Consider the following 21,406-nt stretch of genomic DNA (forward strand, 5'->3'; position numbering starts at 1 on the left):
AACACAGAGCCTTACAGTTTCTAAGATTCCATCTGCCTTGTATTTTCCTATGGGAATGAACTGCTGTCTTCCTGATGGCCTGAAGAGGATATTCAGACAAAACCAAAGTTCATATTAAAAGGAACAAAATGGTATTAAAGAGAAATCAACATATTATTATATGAACTGAAAAATGAGCCAAAGATTTTGTATTATCATTTTTAACCACTTTTTTAAAAAAGAACCTCTTACATAAGTTCATATTATATATTAAACAAACGTTTATCAATTAAGCATATTCTTTAGCAGTGCTGAGCTCTCTCAGTCTGTTTAATATGTTTATACAGAAAGACTAGAAATATACATTTAAGATCTTAATGTGTTTTTATTGGAAACAAATATTACAGCAGTGACATTAAAACAAGCACAAGAACATATGTACAATATCATCACAGAGGAAATATTTTATAAATGTGAAATATACAAAATATCATTTGAAATGTCTTTGAACTTGATGCTTCTATTTCAGGTTTGAAGAAGAAATTCTGTGCTTAAAAGCCTCTCTGTTATTTTACGGCTATCTTAGTTGATTTAATAGAAGAAATCACCTCGTTTCACAAAACCTGTCTCACTTAAAAATACTGTGCAGGATCCAGTACAGCCGAAGCCAGCAATCTAAAAGTTAGACGTCTTGTGTACAAGGAACGGAATTGCATAGCATAAACTAAGTTACCAGTAGGCATCTATAGCATAATGAAATTAATTCCACCCATAATAGAATATCCTGCAATACAAAACTGTTGGGAGCAAAATGCTGCATCTGGAAAAATCAGGTAAAGATGTGGAGGAATCCTAAGCATCAATGAAATCCACAGGATCTTTCACAGCAATTATAAAGAATTTGACTATTCTGTTCCAGTTACTGGGACAGCAGAAATGACATTTTGCATTTCTCCCTAACCATTTTAGACAGCATAAATACACCTGACAAAACTTTCATTTTATAAACTGTGTACATATGTAACAGACACAAGTATAGGAGCATTATTCAATAATTAAAACTGCTTTCCCTACTTACAGTGCTACAATTGCTTTTTCATTGCCTCCTGCACGCCACAATATGTCTGCAATTGCCATGGTAAGGCATTTGGTCCTGTGAACTTCTGATGGTTGAAGACAACTATAGTCCAGAAAATACAAGAGACAGTCAAGTACCAAAATGTGTGTTGGAAAGCTTACTCAGTAGAGGGCAAACTACCCCAATTTCAGTATACACAGATTCATAGTATACTTGTCGTTAAAAGAAGAAAAGCATTATTTCAGAGACTAGGTGTTGTAATGCCTAATCATGAGGTTCCAGCAAGTACCCCCAGAAAACAACAGTTTAGGTATCTCAGTTCCTTCTATAGTCAAGAAAGAGACAACTGGGATGGCCCACTCAAAAAAAAACCCTGTGTGTTGAACAGTCACATAAACAAGTCACATAATGGAAAACTGGAAGATTTAAGAATAAAACCCAACATCCATGAGCCTGAAGAAATGAACAACAGATCTATGCCCCTGGGAGACACAGAACCGGAATGTTCTCTAGGGGCTTCAAGAATGGCAGTCTTTGAAATTCAGATAATATCAGTCTTAGAGTGCTACCAGCCTGGGAGATTATGTCAAAACCTGTTCCCAGCATTTGAGTAAAAGATCTAATAATCTGCAAGACTAAACAAGGAACACCAAACATCAAAATATTAAACAGACTTTCAAGTTCAATGTCTGCCTTGAATATAATGTTCATTTAGAGAATGTTTCCTTCTGAAGGGTGTGAGATATGGGAAATAACTGGTGAGAGTTTTCAAGTACAAAAAATAAAATCACAACGTTCTCTAATTTCTGCCTGTGTTCTAATGCAGACACTCAGAAATTTATGGGAAGCATAGCAACTAATTTATGTGTCTGAGAGACGCAGCAGAGTACGGAAACATGATAATTATCTCTTGACTGTTGAAGAAGCCTGAAGTCAAACACTTACAGTGAAGTTGTTCATAATTTGAAAATTCAGGTAAGAATTAGAAAGGAATATTAATCCTCTCATTTCAAGCTCTGAGACTTCTCTTTCTGCCTGCCTAAGTTTCTGCCTATGGCAAACATAAGAAAAATGTTTATCTCACGAATAAAGCAAAATCTTTTAAAACTGTGTATATAATAGCAGGGGGAAAATAGGAGAGGCAAATATTGCGATGTAAACAGGATCAGTTGTAGCTGGCAGGAGCTGGGACACTTATAGTTTAAACAATCAGGCCTCAATCAACTTATCTGGGTGCCACATAATTTTATGACATTTACGATCACTGAATAATGTTGAAAGAGGAAAAGGTTAACATCTCTATTTTTACTAAGGATGACCTGAGACTCAAAGGGACCAAGGAGTAGATGATCAAAGCTGTTCTCCATGCTGAAACAAATTCTTGGTTTTCACACCAGAAATAATTCTTTGGTGAATTCTGTGGAGATTCCTTAGCATTAAAATCTAAACGTGCTGATTTTCTTGCATGGAAGTTTCTGAATTTTTCTTTTATGTGGACATGAGCCTCAATCTGCCTTGAAGTCCACTCCCATTGTAATCTGTATTAGACTAATAAAATTTTGCCAGCTAATTTTTTCACTTTAAAAAAGTGTGCTCTCATCAGCAGGCTCTTCATATGAATTATGGACAGATGTGATGTACTGAAAGAATTGAACAGAAGAAAAAAACTGAACTGCTTAACATTGTAGAATTAACTTCACATTACTCTCTGCACAGGTGTTATACTACTAACCCTATCTCTTTGTCAGCCTATGATAACTGCCTTTAGGTGACTTCAAGGAACAGGCAATTTTCAAGTAATGAATTCATAGCATCTTATTTAGCCTGTGTCTTGGGGTCCACAAGCCATCAGTGAAACTAATAACTAGCCAACAGCAGTAACATTAAAACTTTCAGTATTTATTTAATAGACTCTAAGCCTGGTTTTAAACATTCCTAACGGCTTATTAGCTGTCTTGTACCAGAACTGCCTACCCACCAGCATTCCTGGACCTGGACACATGTGTAGATCCTATAGGGCCTGATAATCCTTTGGTTAATTGTCACTTCCCATCCTGGGTGTTGAAGGCAAATAATGAAGTTCTACAGGTGCCTGTTTCTTTCCATTATTGATGAAGAAGCTCAAACAATTAATAAACATTAAGTGCCAGTCAGACAAAACTAAGGAAAATCAACAAAGACCCTGTCACTGTCCTAAACAGTTCCAAGAAGGAAAGTGTATACTTAAGGTGAGTTTTTACACATGATGAACATTTTTACATTGCAAGATAATGAAGTTCAAGAACAATCTCAGCCTGAAAGCTTTTCTTCTGACTAAACTGGTGTCAGTGTATTATCCACAAATAATACAAGGTGGTGGCCGCATAAACCAGTAAAATACTGTTATGCCTGTACAACAAACTGTGCCTGTAAGCACAGGAAAGCTTAGAGAAATTTTTTTGTTTCGTAATGGACTTAATTTCTTACTGAGAACAAAAGGTGAATACAAGAAATCTGGTAATAAAAGTAAACTTTTTAGACATTATTTTCTAGCATTTGATTGAATGACCCCTGCTCCTTTAGCAAAGTGACAAGTACATTAATGTTATATCAGTCCAAGCAATTTTCCCTGGTACCAGCAATAGTTAATGATGTTTCTTTAAGTAAGTAGAAAATATACACACAGAATTTAAATTCAAATTCTATTCTGGAGTTCAACTATGAAAGATTGAACACAGTAGCAAGAAAAAAAATTATAGCTGTAAGTTTAATTTTTCACCCTCCTTGAGATTCTGAGTGTCAAAACCTGCATAAATTTCATGGTCTTTGAAACCCTCAACAGATTTTCTTTGAAATTACATCTCCATGAGATCTCAAGGTTAAATAATTTTCATTGGCCTCAATTCAAGCTGTTGGATTTTTTAAGAGGTTCTTGGGTTAATCACAAGCAAGTAATTATACAAATAAAACATCAACCTCTAAATTACTGCAGTTGAAAGGGAAGTAAATAAAAGAAAATCATATGCTACTTTCTCTCTCAAAGAGAAGTTCAACAAGTTCAAACTCAAAAGGCTCCTGAATGGCTGCAGCAGAGAAAAATAAATTTCTACTTATGTATGGAAAATATTTCTGTTGTCAGTTGCTGACTTACCGAATGTCTTTATTCCTATTACTGTCTGCAAAAATAAGCCGTTGTAGGACACAAGCTTGAACTGCAGCCAGTACTCCACATGGGCCACCCTGAGGGGAATAATGGACACTCCATGAGCAAAACAATTTGTGCTTTTTGATGCTGGTGAAAACTTTTGCAATCCATGTCCTTCCATTCAGGCTTAAGCTATTCTTTCATCTGTCTTTTCATCCATGACTTTGTCATGCCCTCTCTTACTCTATTACATTTTTTTTGCAAGCCAATGAAAATCAATGTTACTAACTGGTATTGATTTTTTCCACCTATTTTTTTCCTGAAAATGCCTAGACATCTATAACATCAAAGAAAAGTCTTTTTAAAATCTGTTCTGTGATTATGCAAACAAATGAAAGATCTCCTGATCCCTATTGAGCCACAGCTTACATTAACATCCCCAAGAGAAATCAAACCTGTTTTCCAAATGGTGAAAATATGCCTTGCCCTTTTACCTCCTCTGAGCATTGTGCCTCCTCTCAAGTTCCCACTTAAATCACTAACCAAAGATTTTGGTGTTTTGTATAGCTCTTTGCACTAGCCATCTACCTCACTGGGGAAAAACAACAATGATAAGAAAGTATGGACCAGCCAGCAAGTTTTCTGGAGAGTCTGTGGTTTGATTTTATTTCTCAGGTTGTCCTAGGTAGAGCATCAGACCTGCAATGAGACCTGCAGATACAGGCAGTATGCACAGTATGCAACCCAGAAAATAGATGTCCTATAATCACAAAATAGGTATTGATACCTGCCAATTTGTCATTTATATTACACACACTCTAACTCTATAATTACTTATATAACTAAAGAGTGAATCATCTGAAATACATTAAGGAAAAAAGCAAGGATTATTTCAGTCCACTAGGGAAAGCCTCTCAGTCAAAAAAGAGGAACCATTCCAAACATCTTCTTATAGCACCACAGTAACTTAATGCAGAAGAGAATCAAACAATTGTTCAACTGAAATTAATTTAAAAGTGAAGAGGAATATATTAACTATATGAAATAAACACATCTGAGCAAAACATGCTGATTTACTATTCTTCTTGTGGAATTTATAGTAGGGAACTTAATGGCCAGTGAGTAACATTTACTATGGACCACTGAACATTACTGTCATGGTTCCTTTCTAACGCTGTTTTTTTACCACTAGGTAGATAATGCCTAGAACTGATGAAAACCTTATTTTATGGAGGAGCTGGCATCTTGTGGCTGCAGTCCAGAATTACAGAAACATGGCTGCAAAAGAGGTGGTCCTACCAGCAGTTCCAGTGTACTGGTCCCAGTGACACTGCAGGGGCATTTGTTCCCTTTCACGTTAGGAATGATGCGGCCCCCATCATGTGACCCCCATCATTTGACCCCTACATCTTTAAGAAGCAAAAATATCATTGTGATTTCCCAGGAACTGCAGGCAATTCTCACTATGTCCCCCATTCTGAGACAGATCAAGCTCCATCTTAAGCTTGTTAAACATTACCCCCATGTACACTTTTTCTCTTAAACTCGACTCTTGATTTACACCCTTTTATTCTTTTACCACCACTAGCTTTCAGCTGAAGTGGCTTGTCTTTCTCCCTACAAATAACTCCTTGTCACACACACACACACACACATGCACACTTTCTGCAGTTAATTTAAGATTCCCTCAGAAATATTCCATCCATCTCAAGTCTCCCAACAGGACTTGACAAGGTGACATCATCCAGTGATAACCAGAGAAGTCAAAGAAAGAGAAGAGTCTTTAGAAGACCTTTATTTTTTATTTTTTTTTTAAACTGCTGAAACACACAGCCTTTGTAAACTCAGTGTGAAAAGCAAAGATCACTTTAAGGAAGTAATTTACAGTACCTTTTTTTGCACAATGCCATATTTTAACTGTGGTATGTTATTAAATGTAAAATTCTGTATTTTCCATTCTTCACTGAAGCAACAAAGACTAGAGCCAAACAAAAGATTTTTTAACTCCTAAAAAAAAAAAAAGAAAGAAACAAGAAAAAAGTTCTTATTTTTAATAAAATCCAAATCACAGGTATGTTTTCTTACAGAAATTTGTAGAAAGGAAAGGAGGGGTGTGGAAGGTTAATGACTAACTCACTATAACCACCCTTTTCTGTTTCATACATACCGTAAATAGTAACACTCAAATGAAAAGGAGCAATTTTTTCCTTTTCCTGCAATATTCCTTCAACTCATAATGCTGTGTGCTGCTCAGCATAGGAAATTCTTTATGCAGATTGTCTGGGGTACAGTTTCACATGGAAGCATTACAGAATATTCCCTTAAATTTAACAGCTAGTAAAGCCACCCCTCCTAATGGTTACCTTAGGGAAAACAAAGGACCCTACTGGACACAACATGGAGAAAAGGCATCCTGTTTTGCCTGTTAAAGTTGTTGGTATAAGATAAATGTTACTCAAACGTTTGACTGCTGTAGTCGGATGGCACATCAGCATATGCCAAATCAAGATCTTGGCCTGAAAACCTGCAGACCACTACTACTGAGGAATAGCTAAACGGAAGAAATTGCATTAATGCTAAAGTAAAGCAGAGTACATAAGCACAGGCTATTCAGTGTTTGTACAGTTACTCGGGCTTCTTTGATCTAGCAAAGAAATTGGAAGGCACCCTCCTTATTTTTAATCTGAGGGTTTTTTTCTCTCCTCTGTCTGAACTGGAAGGAAAATATTAAAAGTAATAATGGTTCCATCTCTGCTCAAAATAAGAAAGATAAGCAAGGGAGAAACAGTGATAGGGGAATAACAAACTACTTCTGAACCACTGTCAATTAAAAGGACTGGATGATAAGCACATAAATATCTGATTACAGGCACTAATAAGACAATGCAAGCTTCTTTAATTAAAGCTATTATCTGTACTTCAAGTGGGCTGATGCATTCTGGCATGCTCTTCTGGTATTTTTCTGAATTTTAAATGTCACCCCTCCATTATTTTTAGTCCTGAATGCCAAATAAGGAGTATAGTCAGGAATGAATACAGCACATGTTAAATCACACACGAACATGCAGCACAGAGTAATCTGTTGCAGGTTTGACTAACTTGGCTGAAATAACATTCTCACACATCTATTTGTATTTACAATCATTGTTAGTCTTACTTTTGCAAGAGAAATATCAATTGCCTTTGATACTACTTGGAGCATATACAGTGTCGAAAGATCCGGGTTTTTAATAACTTCTCCAGTTGTTTCTTCAGCCTCAACATCAACTGAAAGAAAAAAAAAATCATATAATGTGTTGGATGAGAAAAATCACTTCCATCAGCAAGCTCAGTGCCAGGGGGTCACGAATATGAGAATTAACACTTTCATGTGTTTCTCTTAATCAACTAAAAGTTACAAAAGAAGCGACTCATATGTATTTGGCTACAGCTGTTCTGAGGAATAAGATGGTAAAAGCCAAACTGAAGCCTGGCATAACTTACCTAATTCTAGGACATCTTTCATCTGGTCTTCTTTACAGCAAGTAGATGTTGGAGACCTCCTACAGGAAAATTAATCAAAAATGACTGACTAAATGTTCACTTTTAATGAGGAAAAGCTGTTTGAATAAACAAGAAGAAACATGGAGTATGCCCAAGTAAAGATATTTTATTCATTTATGTGATTTTCGTATATGTCAGGTCCTGCAGGCTCATACACAGAGGCAGATTTTAGACTGCCCTGCATTTTAAGTAAGGATATTCACATATATTTGACTGCCTCTCAGTTTGAAGAATCAGGAAATAAAATAAAATTTACATCCCCGAGGGTGAATCGGGATGAGATTCAAATTAGTCATTAAACTTACTGAAATATCCAAATAATATAAGTGGGAATAGGTGTTAGACTGAAGTCCTTTACCAAGGCCCTTTTCTAATTCACTTATATGTAGTGGTTATTCACAACTGCCCTTGTGATTTAATTATACATATTACATAAACAACAAGTTAAAAAATCAGATAAACAACTACTAAAAGGACTAAGCATTTCTTGGCTGTGAAGTCAGAATTTAAATAGAATGCTAGGTTTTCAGAGATGAGGTGGGTTTATTCTTCCTGTTAAATTTGTACTAAAATGAATTCATAACCAAGTTAAAGTTTCAAATAACTACTGCAAAAAAAAAATGGCCATCTTTTTTTTTTTTTCTTTTTCTTTTGAAAGAGCAATACTGCATCATTGGTTTTTGCTTTGGGAAAAAAGGTATTACACTGACAGTCTTTCAAAAGTAGTATGTAATAATTTCCTCAGCAACATTCTTTGTATGCATGATATTATATTATTATAGCAACAACTACTGTCATATCACATATTTTCCATTAACTTAATTTCCTTTTTCAGTGTGCGAAAGATTAATAAAACCAGAATACAGACATATCACACTCAGGACTTCCCCAGTCTAGAAGCATTCTGGCACCTTTCTCAGTGATAGTCTTTGATACTATGAGAAAAGAAACACTTTTTCTCTATAAAGGATTTATGCAACGAAATGTGGATGGCCACAATTCAGAAAAGATAGAATGGAAATGAATCATCCACATTAATAGGGTGGTAAAAATAAGTAGGAAGTCCAGCAGGTCACTATAAATAAGAGGACTGAGAGCAAATTTGTATAGTGGCACAAGCAGTATTGAGCTCTCAGTGAATATAACAGTACTTTTAAAGTGATACAGAGTTTAATATAGCTGACTGTGTTATAGTTTAAAATACAATCTATTCTCCCCTTGCTTTTTGCTAATATTGAATTTCAGCTGAGATTTCTTTCTGCTAGCTACTTGCTAGTATATTCATCTCTCCCAGTGATTTGCCAGTAAAATGTTTTTCAGGACAATACTCATGTCATTTAACTGCTCTTAGACATAACGACAGTCCACATTTTTGTTTTGTCTGAGATCACACACTATTGTTTCTTGTTTCCTAGAGAATATGGTTTCTTCCTAGGTCAACCCATTTTAATGTAGTTTGAGAAGAACAGAACTCCTAACACTTAAGAAAGCAGCACTACAGGTTACAGGATCCTATGTGGACTCAGTTGCAGCTTTGGATGGCTTGGGTCTTCTATAGGTACCATATCGTATCTTCTACCTTCATTAGATATCTTGGTTACCTTACAGTCTCAAATAGCACTATATGCCTATGTTTAGGCATGTAGATCACTCCCTACAAGCACCCTTGATTCACTGTTGTCCCAAACACTTCTTCTCAGTATAGATTACCTGAAAATATCTATAAATGAAAATAAAAACTACAGTACAATTCATATATAGCTCACCTGGCACCAGTTTTTGTAATATTATTGCTTTCTGGAAAGTCTAAATGATTTTGGTTCTACACCCGTTCCAGGAAGGACCAAGCCCAGGATGCAAAATGCTCTGAATTCTCAAGGCTGAGAATTCCCATCAAGCTGAGGAAAGAGCTGACACTGAAGATTGATGTAGGGTGCTTTCTGGTTAAGTGGGTATTTTTGCAGGTGTAGGTTCCCTCCTTAAGGGGAACTCATGTTTCTCAAAACACTGTCGGAACATTTATTGCAATTTCCATTTCAGCATATGGTTACTGTTCCAGGAAAATTTATTGTACACATAAAACCACACAGTTAGAATATTTAGGAAGGGGGAAGCCATCCCTCATGGCAGAAAAATGGGACAGGAAAAAAATATGTTTCATTATAAACATACTATACAGTACTTTCTCCAAATATTTGAACATTCCTATCTGGTCTTCATGCATTGCAGAATATTGAATTTATGCAGAATAGCTGAACTCACAGAGAAAGCACTTCTTGGAACAATAATGCATGTATACTCCTCAATTTCCTATTTATACTGCCGTACGCAGGAGGTCAAATAAGCAAAGTGGCTTAAAAAATAAACACTGATCATCAGTGGCTTTGGCTGTTGGTAAAACTTATTTTCACTGCCTGATTACAAAAGCTTTTCTACTGGACATACGTCTTTTCTGCATAATAATTTTAGGGTCAGAAGGATGCCTAGAAATCACAATGAAATCATCCAGTCTCATGCTGTTATGCCATACACATATATGACATTCTTGGTGTATGAGTAAGATCTGCAGAGTAGGTAAGAAAACGATTAGATTCTGTTACTACTTGCAAAGGGGTAAACAAGGCTATTATACTCACTGCAGGTTGACACTGCTCTAGGGCAAGATTATAAAAACAGAATTATTAAAAGCAATTGTAAAGAAGCAATGGAAATAATCAATAGGAGGCAACATATTTCTGTGGGAGAAAGACCTTGTCAAGAAGATTTAATATAAATTCTGCCGTGCTCACAGGTCTGGCTGACAAAGGTTACAGAGCTCACACATTTAATTACTCCAAACTGCCCTATTAGTTAAGACCTGCATGTGACCCAACTGGCACATTATCAGTATGAAAAATTAACTCATTAAAAGATGGCTCATTGACAGATATGAAAAAGGTAAATGAAAAACCTGCCATTGAAAGAGGCACTTCTAATAAGCTCACTTACGAATCTGCATTTGTCCTGCTGAATTTTCTTAGTTGTCACTGTCGTGAAAACTCACGAAAACTACATCTTTGCTGAGAAAGTTTGTATATGAGAAAAATATGATGATAATCACAGGTTGAGCTACAAGATGGTTTGAATGGCATGATGAATTTGGCTCACCTGAACAGAATGCTCTCTCCTAGGCAGTGAATGAATATTTATCTTCCAGCTACAAAACCAGACCCACTTTAATAAAAGTGTAGCTTTTTCATTCATACTCTTGTCTACCAGATTTTTTGGTGTAAAATCCCCACACTGGAATTTTCAAGAAATACAGTACCCACTCTTGTGAACTGACCATTCACCAATTCAAAACAGTTGACAGCAACATAAACAAGCATCAGTACAATAAAACAGGGAGCTAAGATTCCATTAAAGATGATTACAAGATACCAGCTAAGAGACACTACGTAAGGCATTGAGAAGGGTTCCCAGATTTCAATATTTTATCAGTTCATATTAGATGAGGTGTTTTGTCATACATGAAGTACCCACTCTGTCTGATTTTGGGCTTCAACTTTCAGGCCATTTATTTTTGAGGATGTGAACTTTTTGTGGCCTTACATTTCCTGTCAGAAACCTCAGATTTTTAATATTTCAAACCACTGTAACCTGACACATTTTAGCAAAATAAATTCTCTTCCTCAAAGTTAATATCAAGTGTTAAATTGGAAGAAGACAAAAGCTTACACTGAGGAGCAGGATAGTTCTCTTATCTCATTTTATCGTACAAAAAAAGATTAATACGGGTAACAGCCTATTGGTGAGCACATGTACTGTAGAGAGAGGTTTTACGTCCTCGTAAAGTAATCTTAGGGAGAGTAACACACTAGGGGACAATATTTCCTTGTGCTACCTGCAAACAACTGATTGCTTTTTAAGTGGGAGGTAATTTCTTATGCTGCTTCCTACCATACTCTCTCTAATGCTAGTATGTAGACACAGTGAAAGGAAATGGTGTGAAGCTCTACCATCGAAACAGGATGTGCACTGTCTGTTCTTGCTTTACATTTGAGAAGATCTAGAGCCCCTCTGTGTTTGCATGAACAAGGCAAATTCTCAGTTGACTGAATGCATTTTAGGCAATGGGCTGGACGTCTCCAGTTTTACATCCTTTCCAAAAATAAAGGATGCCATTTGTCATTTCCAGTAATTGCAAAGTGCCTCTTCCTATGGGGTGCTGGAAAAATACTAAAAGGGCAAATGGCAGCACACACAGATGTTATGTTGAACGCTATGATGCCATAAATCCATTGGCACAAAACAAAAGTCACAATAGTTTAGTTTATTACTTTTATTTTAGATTCTTTTTTCCGGTCCAAGTATTATATTATAAAAGGTGTTATGCAACTCTAGATACTTAAAGGTTTTCACTACTGTATGATTTAGCAACTTCAAACTCTCTCTCTCTTTGCACATGGGCTAGTTAAATCCATATTTCCCAAAGATAATCCCATTTTGTTTGACAGCTGTTCTTCTGACTGACAACTGCAAGAGTCAAATAAAGACTTACTCCCCAGCTGGCAGCTGAGCACAACCCAGGAGGGTTTGGGTAGTCTCTCAGGGAAGGTGCCGACTGCGCTGTTCTTACTGGGCTTCCTGCCTATAAAGCCACACCACAGCATTGACAAAAGCTTGAGATGACGCCATGTGCCTCTTCATGTGGCTAAGGACAATGCCTGGTGCTACGCACAGATCACAAACAGAAAAAGATGGAAGGAAACATGCAAAGGTAATTTACTACTAGGCTGCTCCAACTCTGCATTCCTTTCCATTCTTTTATCTGAAATGTTGCACTCTGACTAAACTCCTATTTCCTAGAAATGCCACTATTGCCCAATACATCCTCTTCCTCTCATAGTGGGAAAAATGTAATGAATTCCTCAGACATTGCTCATACACACTGCATGTCACTGAGCGTGCCTGCATATACTGAAATCAGTTGGGGTTTTCTGACTGATTTTAAACAGGCTCCCCAGTGCAGCTATCTGAGCTCAGACTTCATTTCACAGAATAAGCTATCAAGGTGATGAGTACTTCTGGGAACTGCTCAACATCTCACAGGATAAAATTTTATTACTACCAAAATGACAGATATAATTTTAGACAAAGCAATCTCATCCGACACACTGATTTTGTATATAACAGTGAAATATTACAGCCCACTGGGCAAACAATACAGAATTCGCTACTCCTAGAAAACCTATTTTTATACCAAAATGCATAGTAGAAAAGACTGGAGCCAAGCATAACTGTTGGGTAAATAGTGTACATTACATAACTTTGCTGGAACTCTGTTTCCTTTGAGTTAGAAATTCAATTTTATTGAAAAAAAAATCACAATTAAAACTGGAATGTTGCTTAGTATTCTTTATGAAATCCAACGTTCACATATGAACCTTCATTAGGCACTGTATTTTCCTGTTTCAATGGTAGCCCATATTTAAAAGAGGGAAGCTGCTTTGGCGCTTTTATTTCTGTCATGAGTTCAGAATCACAGAATAACAGTTTGGAAGGGACCTCTGGAGCTCAGCTAGTCCAACCTTCTGTTCAGAGCGGGTTACACTGCAGTAAGTTGCTCAAGGCCATGCCATGTTTTGACTGTCTCCAGGATGGAGACACCACAGACACCTTAAGCAACCTGTTCCAGCATTTCCACTCTCACAGGAAAACATTCCTTGATCACCTGTGGCAGGAAGTTATCATCAGTGCAGTCCAGAAACCTCCTGCTTGTGCTCTGCTTTGTTGGCTATACTGGTGGAGGGAAGTTCAAATCCTGCTCTGAATTTGCTCAGAAACTCATGGCCAACATTCTCTGCTAATGTTCTAATGTAAATGAGCAAAGCTTGAGGCCAGGAATGATTCAGGATAAAAACATGTGAGAGGATCTTGGCAGTTTTAGGTAGTCAATCATGTACAAGTGACAGGTATAGGTTTGAACCTCACATACAAAATAAGCTTTTTTATTCCTGTTAGTAACAGAAAGCATGAATATTAATACTTTAAGGACCACAGCACTTTCAAAATATTATTCTGAAAGTCTCAGGTATCTAAAAGAATACAAAAAAAAACAAAACCCTGCAAATATTTTTAAAGGCTTTAAAGGATTTCTTTTAAGAAACTAGTATTTTGTTTTCCTCTAAGGATCCCCCAGCTCCATAAAAGTGAATTTTCAGAGACTTTTTGATGGAACATGTAAATGGGAAAAGGCAGGAATTTTCAGTAATACAATGGGTTCACCTGTACTGGTCTCAATTCAGGGTGAAGAAAGACATAGGTAGTTCAGAAAGCAAAGTAAAGCCATTCACTCCTTGTCAGTCTTACACAGAAATGCAGGGATTTGAAGGGAGACAACTTTTCTATAGGAACACATATTGCCTTACTATAGAAGATTAAACTGGCTTCAGAATGATACTACAAAGACCATTTTGGAGGAAGAGACACTATAACACTGAGGAGACATTTTGCATTCAATGTGCTCGAGACTGTAGGTAAGAAGGCATATACTTGTGATAAATTGCAGTGACAAATGTGCTAATACGATTTTATAAAACTGGGAATCATGTCATGAGTGGAAAGTGATTGTTCTTACCCTGTATTAGTGAGAATCACAGTGTGACAAAGTTAGACGGGTCCTTAAATACATGGAAGAAAAACAAATCAATACAACCTAACAGAAAAACAACAGCAACATTTCAGATCAGGAAAGATAAAAATACAAGCAGATGATACAAGCTTTAGACAAAAAATGCCTAAAGGAACATGAAAAATAGTTAGAATAATTAGAATTAGAATAATAATTAGAATTAGAATAATAAGAAGAATTAGAATAACAAGAACATAGGCAAACGTGTAGCAAGGAACAGAAAGATCAGTCAAAAACTAATGTAATCTATGGATAATAGGGCAGAAAAAAATCAAATGTAACGTGAATATAAGGGAAAAATTCCTCAGGCTAAGGACTGCTAGATGCTGGAATATATTCTCAGGGGAGAGGTGTCACTTAAGTCATTTAAGACGGGACAAGACAAACCCTTGGAAAAAGTATTACAGCAAATATATATAGAGAGTAATGAGTAATCTGCCATAGAAACAAATGACCTTAAATGGTCTTTTCCATCTGTAACTTCTAAGATTCTATGAAATATGAGCAATGTTCCACTAAGGAACTTGGTATCTATGGCAATTCACTAACCCTACCCTATTTGTGCTAGAATGCAGAGCACTGCTACAAAAAAGGCTTATTACCAAATAATGAGTGATATTTTGGGAACCACTAAAGAGTGCTCAGCAAAAGTGAACTCAGTTGAGAGACTATTGTAGGAAGAGAAATTCTCTGAACTCACTGGCAGTTACTTTCCTGGTGGTGGAGATGAAGAGCATCAGAGATACTTAGGTTTTGGTTGGAAAAAGCATCTGAAGCCAAGCTACACAGTCATAAAACTGTCCCTCCTGTCTGAAATACCCATCTGTACTGGCAGGCTTCTGAAAGGAAACCACTAGCTCACATTCAGTTTTGTAGCCAAGACTGATGGCAAGGCAAAGGAGGGTATGGCAGATGCAATTAGAAGAACTGGATAAGTAGGGTGACTGTTCACAACGAAAGCATGAGTGCAGAATCAATTAGCTTCCTTGCTCCTGAAACTGTATTACAGATCTCTGCCTTTGGACAATGGAATTCACTGCTGTATGCTTTTGCTCACTAATGGCAGGAGGAAATTTTTGTTCTAATGTAACAATATTCACGTTTCGTTTTGCCTTTATGATAGCCATTCCCTTTTAATTTCTATGAAATTGGCAAAATATCCTTAACTTCAGGTCTTGATTGCTAAGACCTCTTGTTCCCTTGGATCTTTGATTCCAGTTTTATACCTTTTTATTCTTTCAGTGCTCTGATTGTAATTTCTATGCTATTTTTCTTGGAATTGGGGAGGGAAACTAAAAGTTCAAACATGGCAATATGTTCATCTTCTTAACTACCAGAAGTGAAACTGAGGTCTCCAGACAGTATCTATCTAACTCAGCATAATGTGGTTCCACTACACTGCAGAACTGCCCAGTCAAAATGCAGCTGGCCAGCCCAGATTTACTCACAAACTATCCAGCTGACAACTGGAGGGTTTCCACATCACTAGTACACATTGATAGAATTAAGGGACATGGAAAACTCATAGAGCTCTTCTACTTCAAAGTCTGCATAAGCAACAACTGTAGTATGCCTCTGTAGCTGAGACAAAAGAACCCTTTCTCAACTGCTGTGAAGTGGTTTTGCTTGCCTTTCCCCAATTTTGTTTGTTCAAGCTAGTGAACATGGGGAAATCTTGACCTTCTAACACTATTTAGCCTTCCCAAATAACTCACTATTTATCATGGTTTTTCTGGAAAAGCAATAGAAAGATCTTAATCCAAGGTCTGGCATCAAATTTAACAACTGTTTATTTGTTTACAGTTCCTAAAGATCATTAATTCCATTTCAATACAGACCCTCATTCTTTATTCTGTGTACTCAGCTAATGCTAAATACTTCCTCCTTATAGGGGATTCAGCATTAAGGAGAATCACAGAAGGGTTGAGGTTGGAAGGCACCTCTGGAGGTCATCTGGTCCAACCACTCTGCTCAAGGGAGGATTGACCCCACCTCAAGATATTTAAGTAACAGGGAACCTTTCCCCACTTCCATTCAAGGCTCTGCCCAGGTTAAAAGACCGTCTTTGCAGGTAAACATTTAATATGGGTCATCACAGAAATCCAAGTCAAGAAATCAAAATTACTTGAAGAAAGAACCTCCAATTTGTAATGAGGACAAACTTCTATGTGAAATAAGGTATTCAGAGGCCTAGCTTCATGTTGATACTATAAGACTGAAATATCAAGTCACAAATCTGGCCTCTCAGCCACACACACTTCATGCAGTAGCTAAGAATTTGATAGTTGATGAAAAGAAAGCACGATCATTTCTTTCATTAAAACATGTGAGTCAAAAATACCGTGGACCTGTATTTCCCCAGGACATACATACAGACAGGTATTTCTGCCCACTCAGCTACTTAGCATTTATACAATAACATAGTCTTTTGAAGCGTGGCAGTGGTTTTATTTTTTTTCTCATATGGAAACAATGAATGCCTCCTGCCTGTGTGCATTTTTTTTTTTTTTTTTTATATGAGAAAAGAGATTGAAAAGTACAGCAAATGGAAGGAAAAATAACACTTGTATATTTTCAGTTTTCTACAGGAAACAAAAATAGAATTGGAGGTGCCTCGGAATGAACTAGCTGTGGCTAACCCTATATAGATTTTCAGCTACTCATCTAAATACTTAGATTAGCATTTATGTCAGAGGTGTCGGGTATTAACAGAGAATGGAAAAGGATCCAGACAAATATCCACATAATTTTTAAAATTAAATTTAAAATTTAATTTAAAAAGACATTGTAATTTTTTGTGCCTCGAAATGCTCAAGCACTCTGGCGAAATCCTGAAAGGCTCTCAAACACTGCAGGATTTGGCCAAAGGGATATAAAAATCTTGCAAGAGCCAGGCCTTATATTGTAATGATCAGTGTTTATTCGGAGGCTCCCTTCCACTCTCTGTTACTTCCACTTAACTTCGGGAGTATCAGCAGCCCTAGTGATTTCAGTGAGAGTTTTCAGGAGCTCAGAGCTCAGCTTGAATTCAAACGCTCTACTGGCTTTAACTCAAATCGAATGGCAGGAATGCCCTCATTATACGCTGAAAACAGATTAGGTGGACTCTGCCTAGGAAATAGCTCCCTCTTCTGTTCTTGCTGAAAACAAACCAGTCCTCGGAAGGAAGGAAGGAAGGAAAGTATTTCAAATAGAATCATAGAATCACAGAATCAACTAGGTTGATTTAAGATCATCAAGTCCAACCATTCCCCTAGGATTGCCAAATCTACCACTATCATGTCACTAGGGTCCCTTGTCTACATGGTTTTGGAACACTCCCAGGGACAAGTCATTTACTATAGCAATGGAGCACAGTACCACAGTACACTGCACAAAACAGTACACTGGGGGAGTTCCCTTTCAGTCCAGCTTCCCGTTTTCTGTGTACTCCACAATTACTGCTCCGTAAGTTAGGAACTGTCAGCGTGTCCAACTCACTAGCTGAGTGAAGCTAGTACAAAAGCTTTCTTGGTCAGACACAGTCTTCCCAAAGAATTTTATCCAGTCTGGTTGAAGTCTGAACTAGTAACTAGCTCCTTCTGAAGCAGTAAACAGAAAACAGCACTTCCAGGGTGCCTCCACTAACAAAGAAAGGAGTCATGAGTGGTTTGGGATGTCAAAAATTAGTAAGTTAAATCAAATTCTCTTTCAGTATCTTCACCTCTTCAAGCCACTCCCCCTCAGTGAAATCAGAAGGCATACTTCAGTCAATCCTAGTCCTCCATCAGACTTCCTCAACCTTTTAGGTATGATAGTCTTACAAATATTCTTACCTATGGCCTGACAACCGACTCTCATTTTTCTTGAAGGATCTTTCTCTCTTCTCTCTTCCAGCCCCTGAATGTCTGTGAGGGGCACTCACTTTAAGGCTTTTCTCATTGCTGTCTGTACCAAAGCTTGGAAGTGATTTTCTTTCTTCTGTCTTGGTCCTCTCTCTTTCAGTGAGCGCACTGGCAAAAGAGTCATCTGTATCTTTCGGAATGGTTCTTAGTTTTTCAAAGGCTGAACTTGTGTGTAAACTTGACATAACCTTTGATGTGAACCCTATATTTACTTGTGCTGAAGATCCTTTGCTTTCCTGAAAATCAGTACCTGGGACACTCAGGTCATTTCCTTCATGTTCTTCAGCCTTGAACTGTGCTGTGCTGCTTATGCTAGTGGATCGTTTTGAAAGCCTCCTTTTTTGCAGATCCTAGAAATAAGTACCATTAAAATTTTAGCAATTTACATAAACATGAAAACAAAGGAAAGCTCTATCACTGATTTCTGAGTTAAGAAATTTGTTTATTGCTAGAAATCAGGTTATATAGTAAAACAGATTTTTTTTTTAAACTATAAAAAAGACAGATGTACAGTTTTACTTAAATTTGAGTACTATTAAAGGTACTACACACTGTTAAAAACTGCTTTCTTTTACCAATGAACATCAACAAAATAACTCCCAAAACCTTAATTTAGGGGTTGTACCCAACTCAGAAAAAAAAAAAGGCATTTTAGTAGACAGATTTCCCTCCACAGGTATCTAGTCTTTATTTCCAAATCAGAGATATTTATAAAAATCCAACTAATTTAACTTCCATATTCTCTTCGGTATTATTTAAATGATAACTTCAAAATTGTGAAAAAAAATAAGAACAAAAATGTTCATATTGTTACAATCCTAATTTTACACAGGGAAAGTTCCTGTCCAGATAAAAGCAGCATGCAGAAAAAGAGGCAAGACTTTTACAACTGTGTTTTGAAAGCACTTACTGATGGAATATTGTCTGATTGGACCAATTTAGAAACATATTTCTAACTAAAAGTAATTGTCAGTTCCAAATTGCTACTGATTAAATGTGGGATTTTGGGAAGGAAAAAAAAAAAAAATTAAAAAATAGTAAAAGTGATAACAGCGGCTAAAGAAACTTTGAAAGCCATAGATATCACAAAGATAAAAACAATTTTTCTAGGAAAATGGAAAATCTAATCCATCAAGAGGTACCAAGAATCAAAAAAATTAATAAAGAAATCCTGTAACCTAAAATCACAGACAGACAGAGGGTACTTGCATGCAGTAGCTATATCTGAAACAGTCAGAATTTCTGCATTAACTAAAAACACTTCTCTAACCACATATTTTCAGACTGCCAATTTAATGGATTAACATGTAAAAGTAATTTTATTATCATTTGCAAATTACATTATCACAAAAGGTTATACATAAAATCTATGGCCAAACCACGTATTTTATAAGTGTTGAAAATCACCTCTGGTGAACTTGCTACTGGTCCGGCCATCATTCCTCTGACAATGAGACTAGACCTGGGCCTTGGCTTCTCCTTCACTGCGGATTTCAGCTCTTCAGAAACCGTTGCTGCTTTTAAATCTTCTCGACTATCTTGTAACTTCTTATCCCCATCAGAGAGTAACTGACTGTTGTGTACTGCCCCTGTGGGGCATTTTTCACTTTTGTGTTGATGTTTTCTGGATGGAAAGATTTTATCTAGTGAATTCTCAACATTATATCTACAAGGCAGAAAAAGGCAAACTTCAAACAGCAAAATCATGCACAATAAAATCAATGAAAACATCTCTCAATTAAATCACTGCTGTCACATTAAGTTACATGTTATCTAGCAACAGTACTCAAATATAATCACTTTTCACATCTAGATGTAGGCCTTCAGGACACTATTTCAATATCATTATTATGTGTCACAATTGGTTACAATATCTGTAATGTTCTAATCTTATGCTTCTGATATTTACCATGCCATCACAGAAAGCACACTATATAGATCATATCAAACAGGTCCTAAGCTACCACCAGCCATTCCCATTACTCCTCTGTCTTCAGTGTTTCGGCAGTTTGAAAATTTAGTAACACTTTTGCTAACATCTCTTTTTATCATTAACTTAAGACTGACACTACTGGCACTTTCACTCTTTGTTCAAATGTATAACATTTTAGTAAGAAATATACTTTTGTATTTCAGTTCAAACTTAAAATGGGAAGTTTAGGTTAGATATAAGGAAAAAGTTCTTTACTGTGAGGGTGGTGGGGCACTGGAACAGGCTGCCCAAGTGAATGCTCCATCCCTGATAGTGTTCAAAGCCAGGCTGGACGGAGTCTTGGGTGACACTGCTTAGTGTGAGGTGTCCCTGCCCATGGCAGTAGGTTGGAACTAGATGATCCTTATGTTCCTTTCCAACTCTTAAGTATTCTATGATTCCATGATTTGTGCTTTTCCTTGGCAATAGGTTACTATGCTGCTGTCATCTGACCTCTTAATATTCTTTAGCCTCTTTCTTCAGGCAGCAACAGAAGGTGTAGTTCACACATTTGCACCTTTTCCTATAGAATGCTATAAACAAGCTTTTCGGAAATGGAGGTGAGTATCCCATGGATCTGAAACTCCATTTTTACAACAATATACACATTTCTTTCTTAGAAATATATTTTAACAAATCATGTTCTTATTAAGAAAAAAAGAAAGTCATCATTTGACCCCCTAAGAAATCATGATGAGTCCAACTTTCTTCATCAGGATCTGTTTCACTGCCTGCATAGTATTAGACTACTCTTAAATGGAAGTTCTTTTATTGAGTAGCCCCCACTTCACTGAGACCTCTTTGGGTCAGTTTGCAAATTTATATTCTGTGTAACCTGAAAATGTTAGCCTTCTTTACGATAACTGTCACTAAACTGTTTTTTCACTTTAGGATCTTTTCCTTCATCCTATTCCATTAGTAAAGAAATTCCACGAGTTGAAGCACCTTGTACCACAAAAATATTCCTTTCATTTAACCAGTTAAAAATTGGTTTCTGAAGTAGTATGCCTCGTATTGTTAAGATATGGTGCATATGTAACTGAAGGCAGCATGATAAGTCTCTGTGAGGAGCATTTGAGGACTGTTATTCCTGACCTAAGACCGTGTAACCCCTCACTGCCAAAGGGCAGTGGTTCAGCTCAGAGATTGTTTA

The 21,406-nt window shown here is 36.8% G+C and overlaps 1 protein-coding gene across 4 annotated transcripts in view; it reads right to left on the reverse strand.

The window, feature by feature from the left end:
* Positions 1-21,406, reverse strand: part of MINDY4 (MINDY lysine 48 deubiquitinase 4) — a 69,887-nt gene that overhangs the window by 42,025 nt on the left and 6,456 nt on the right. For 2 of the 4 annotated variants that reach the window (XM_057398944.1, XM_057398946.1), the window contains exons 4-11: positions 19,689-19,947; positions 18,213-18,631; positions 7,665-7,723; positions 7,339-7,448; positions 6,072-6,188; positions 4,188-4,276; positions 1,058-1,159; positions 16-79 (exon numbers count right to left, since the gene is read on the reverse strand). In XM_057398944.1, coding sequence (XP_057254927.1) covers positions 16-79; positions 1,058-1,159; positions 4,188-4,276; positions 6,072-6,188; positions 7,339-7,448; positions 7,665-7,723; positions 18,213-18,631; positions 19,689-19,947 — 1,219 coding nt within the window. The remainder of the gene's footprint in view (positions 1-15; positions 80-1,057; positions 1,160-4,187; positions 4,277-6,071; positions 6,189-7,338; positions 7,449-7,664; positions 7,724-18,212; positions 18,632-19,688; positions 19,948-21,406) is intronic. The other 2 variants (XM_057398945.1, XM_057398948.1) reach the window with 2 other exon arrangements.

Source organism: Pezoporus wallicus, unplaced genomic scaffold (assembly GCF_028554395.1).
Source record: "Pezoporus wallicus isolate ANWC-B61680 ecotype Strahan unplaced genomic scaffold, APGP_CSIRO_Pwel_v1 contig_3487, whole genome shotgun sequence".
NCBI lineage: Eukaryota > Metazoa > Chordata > Aves > Psittaciformes > Psittacidae > Pezoporus > Pezoporus wallicus.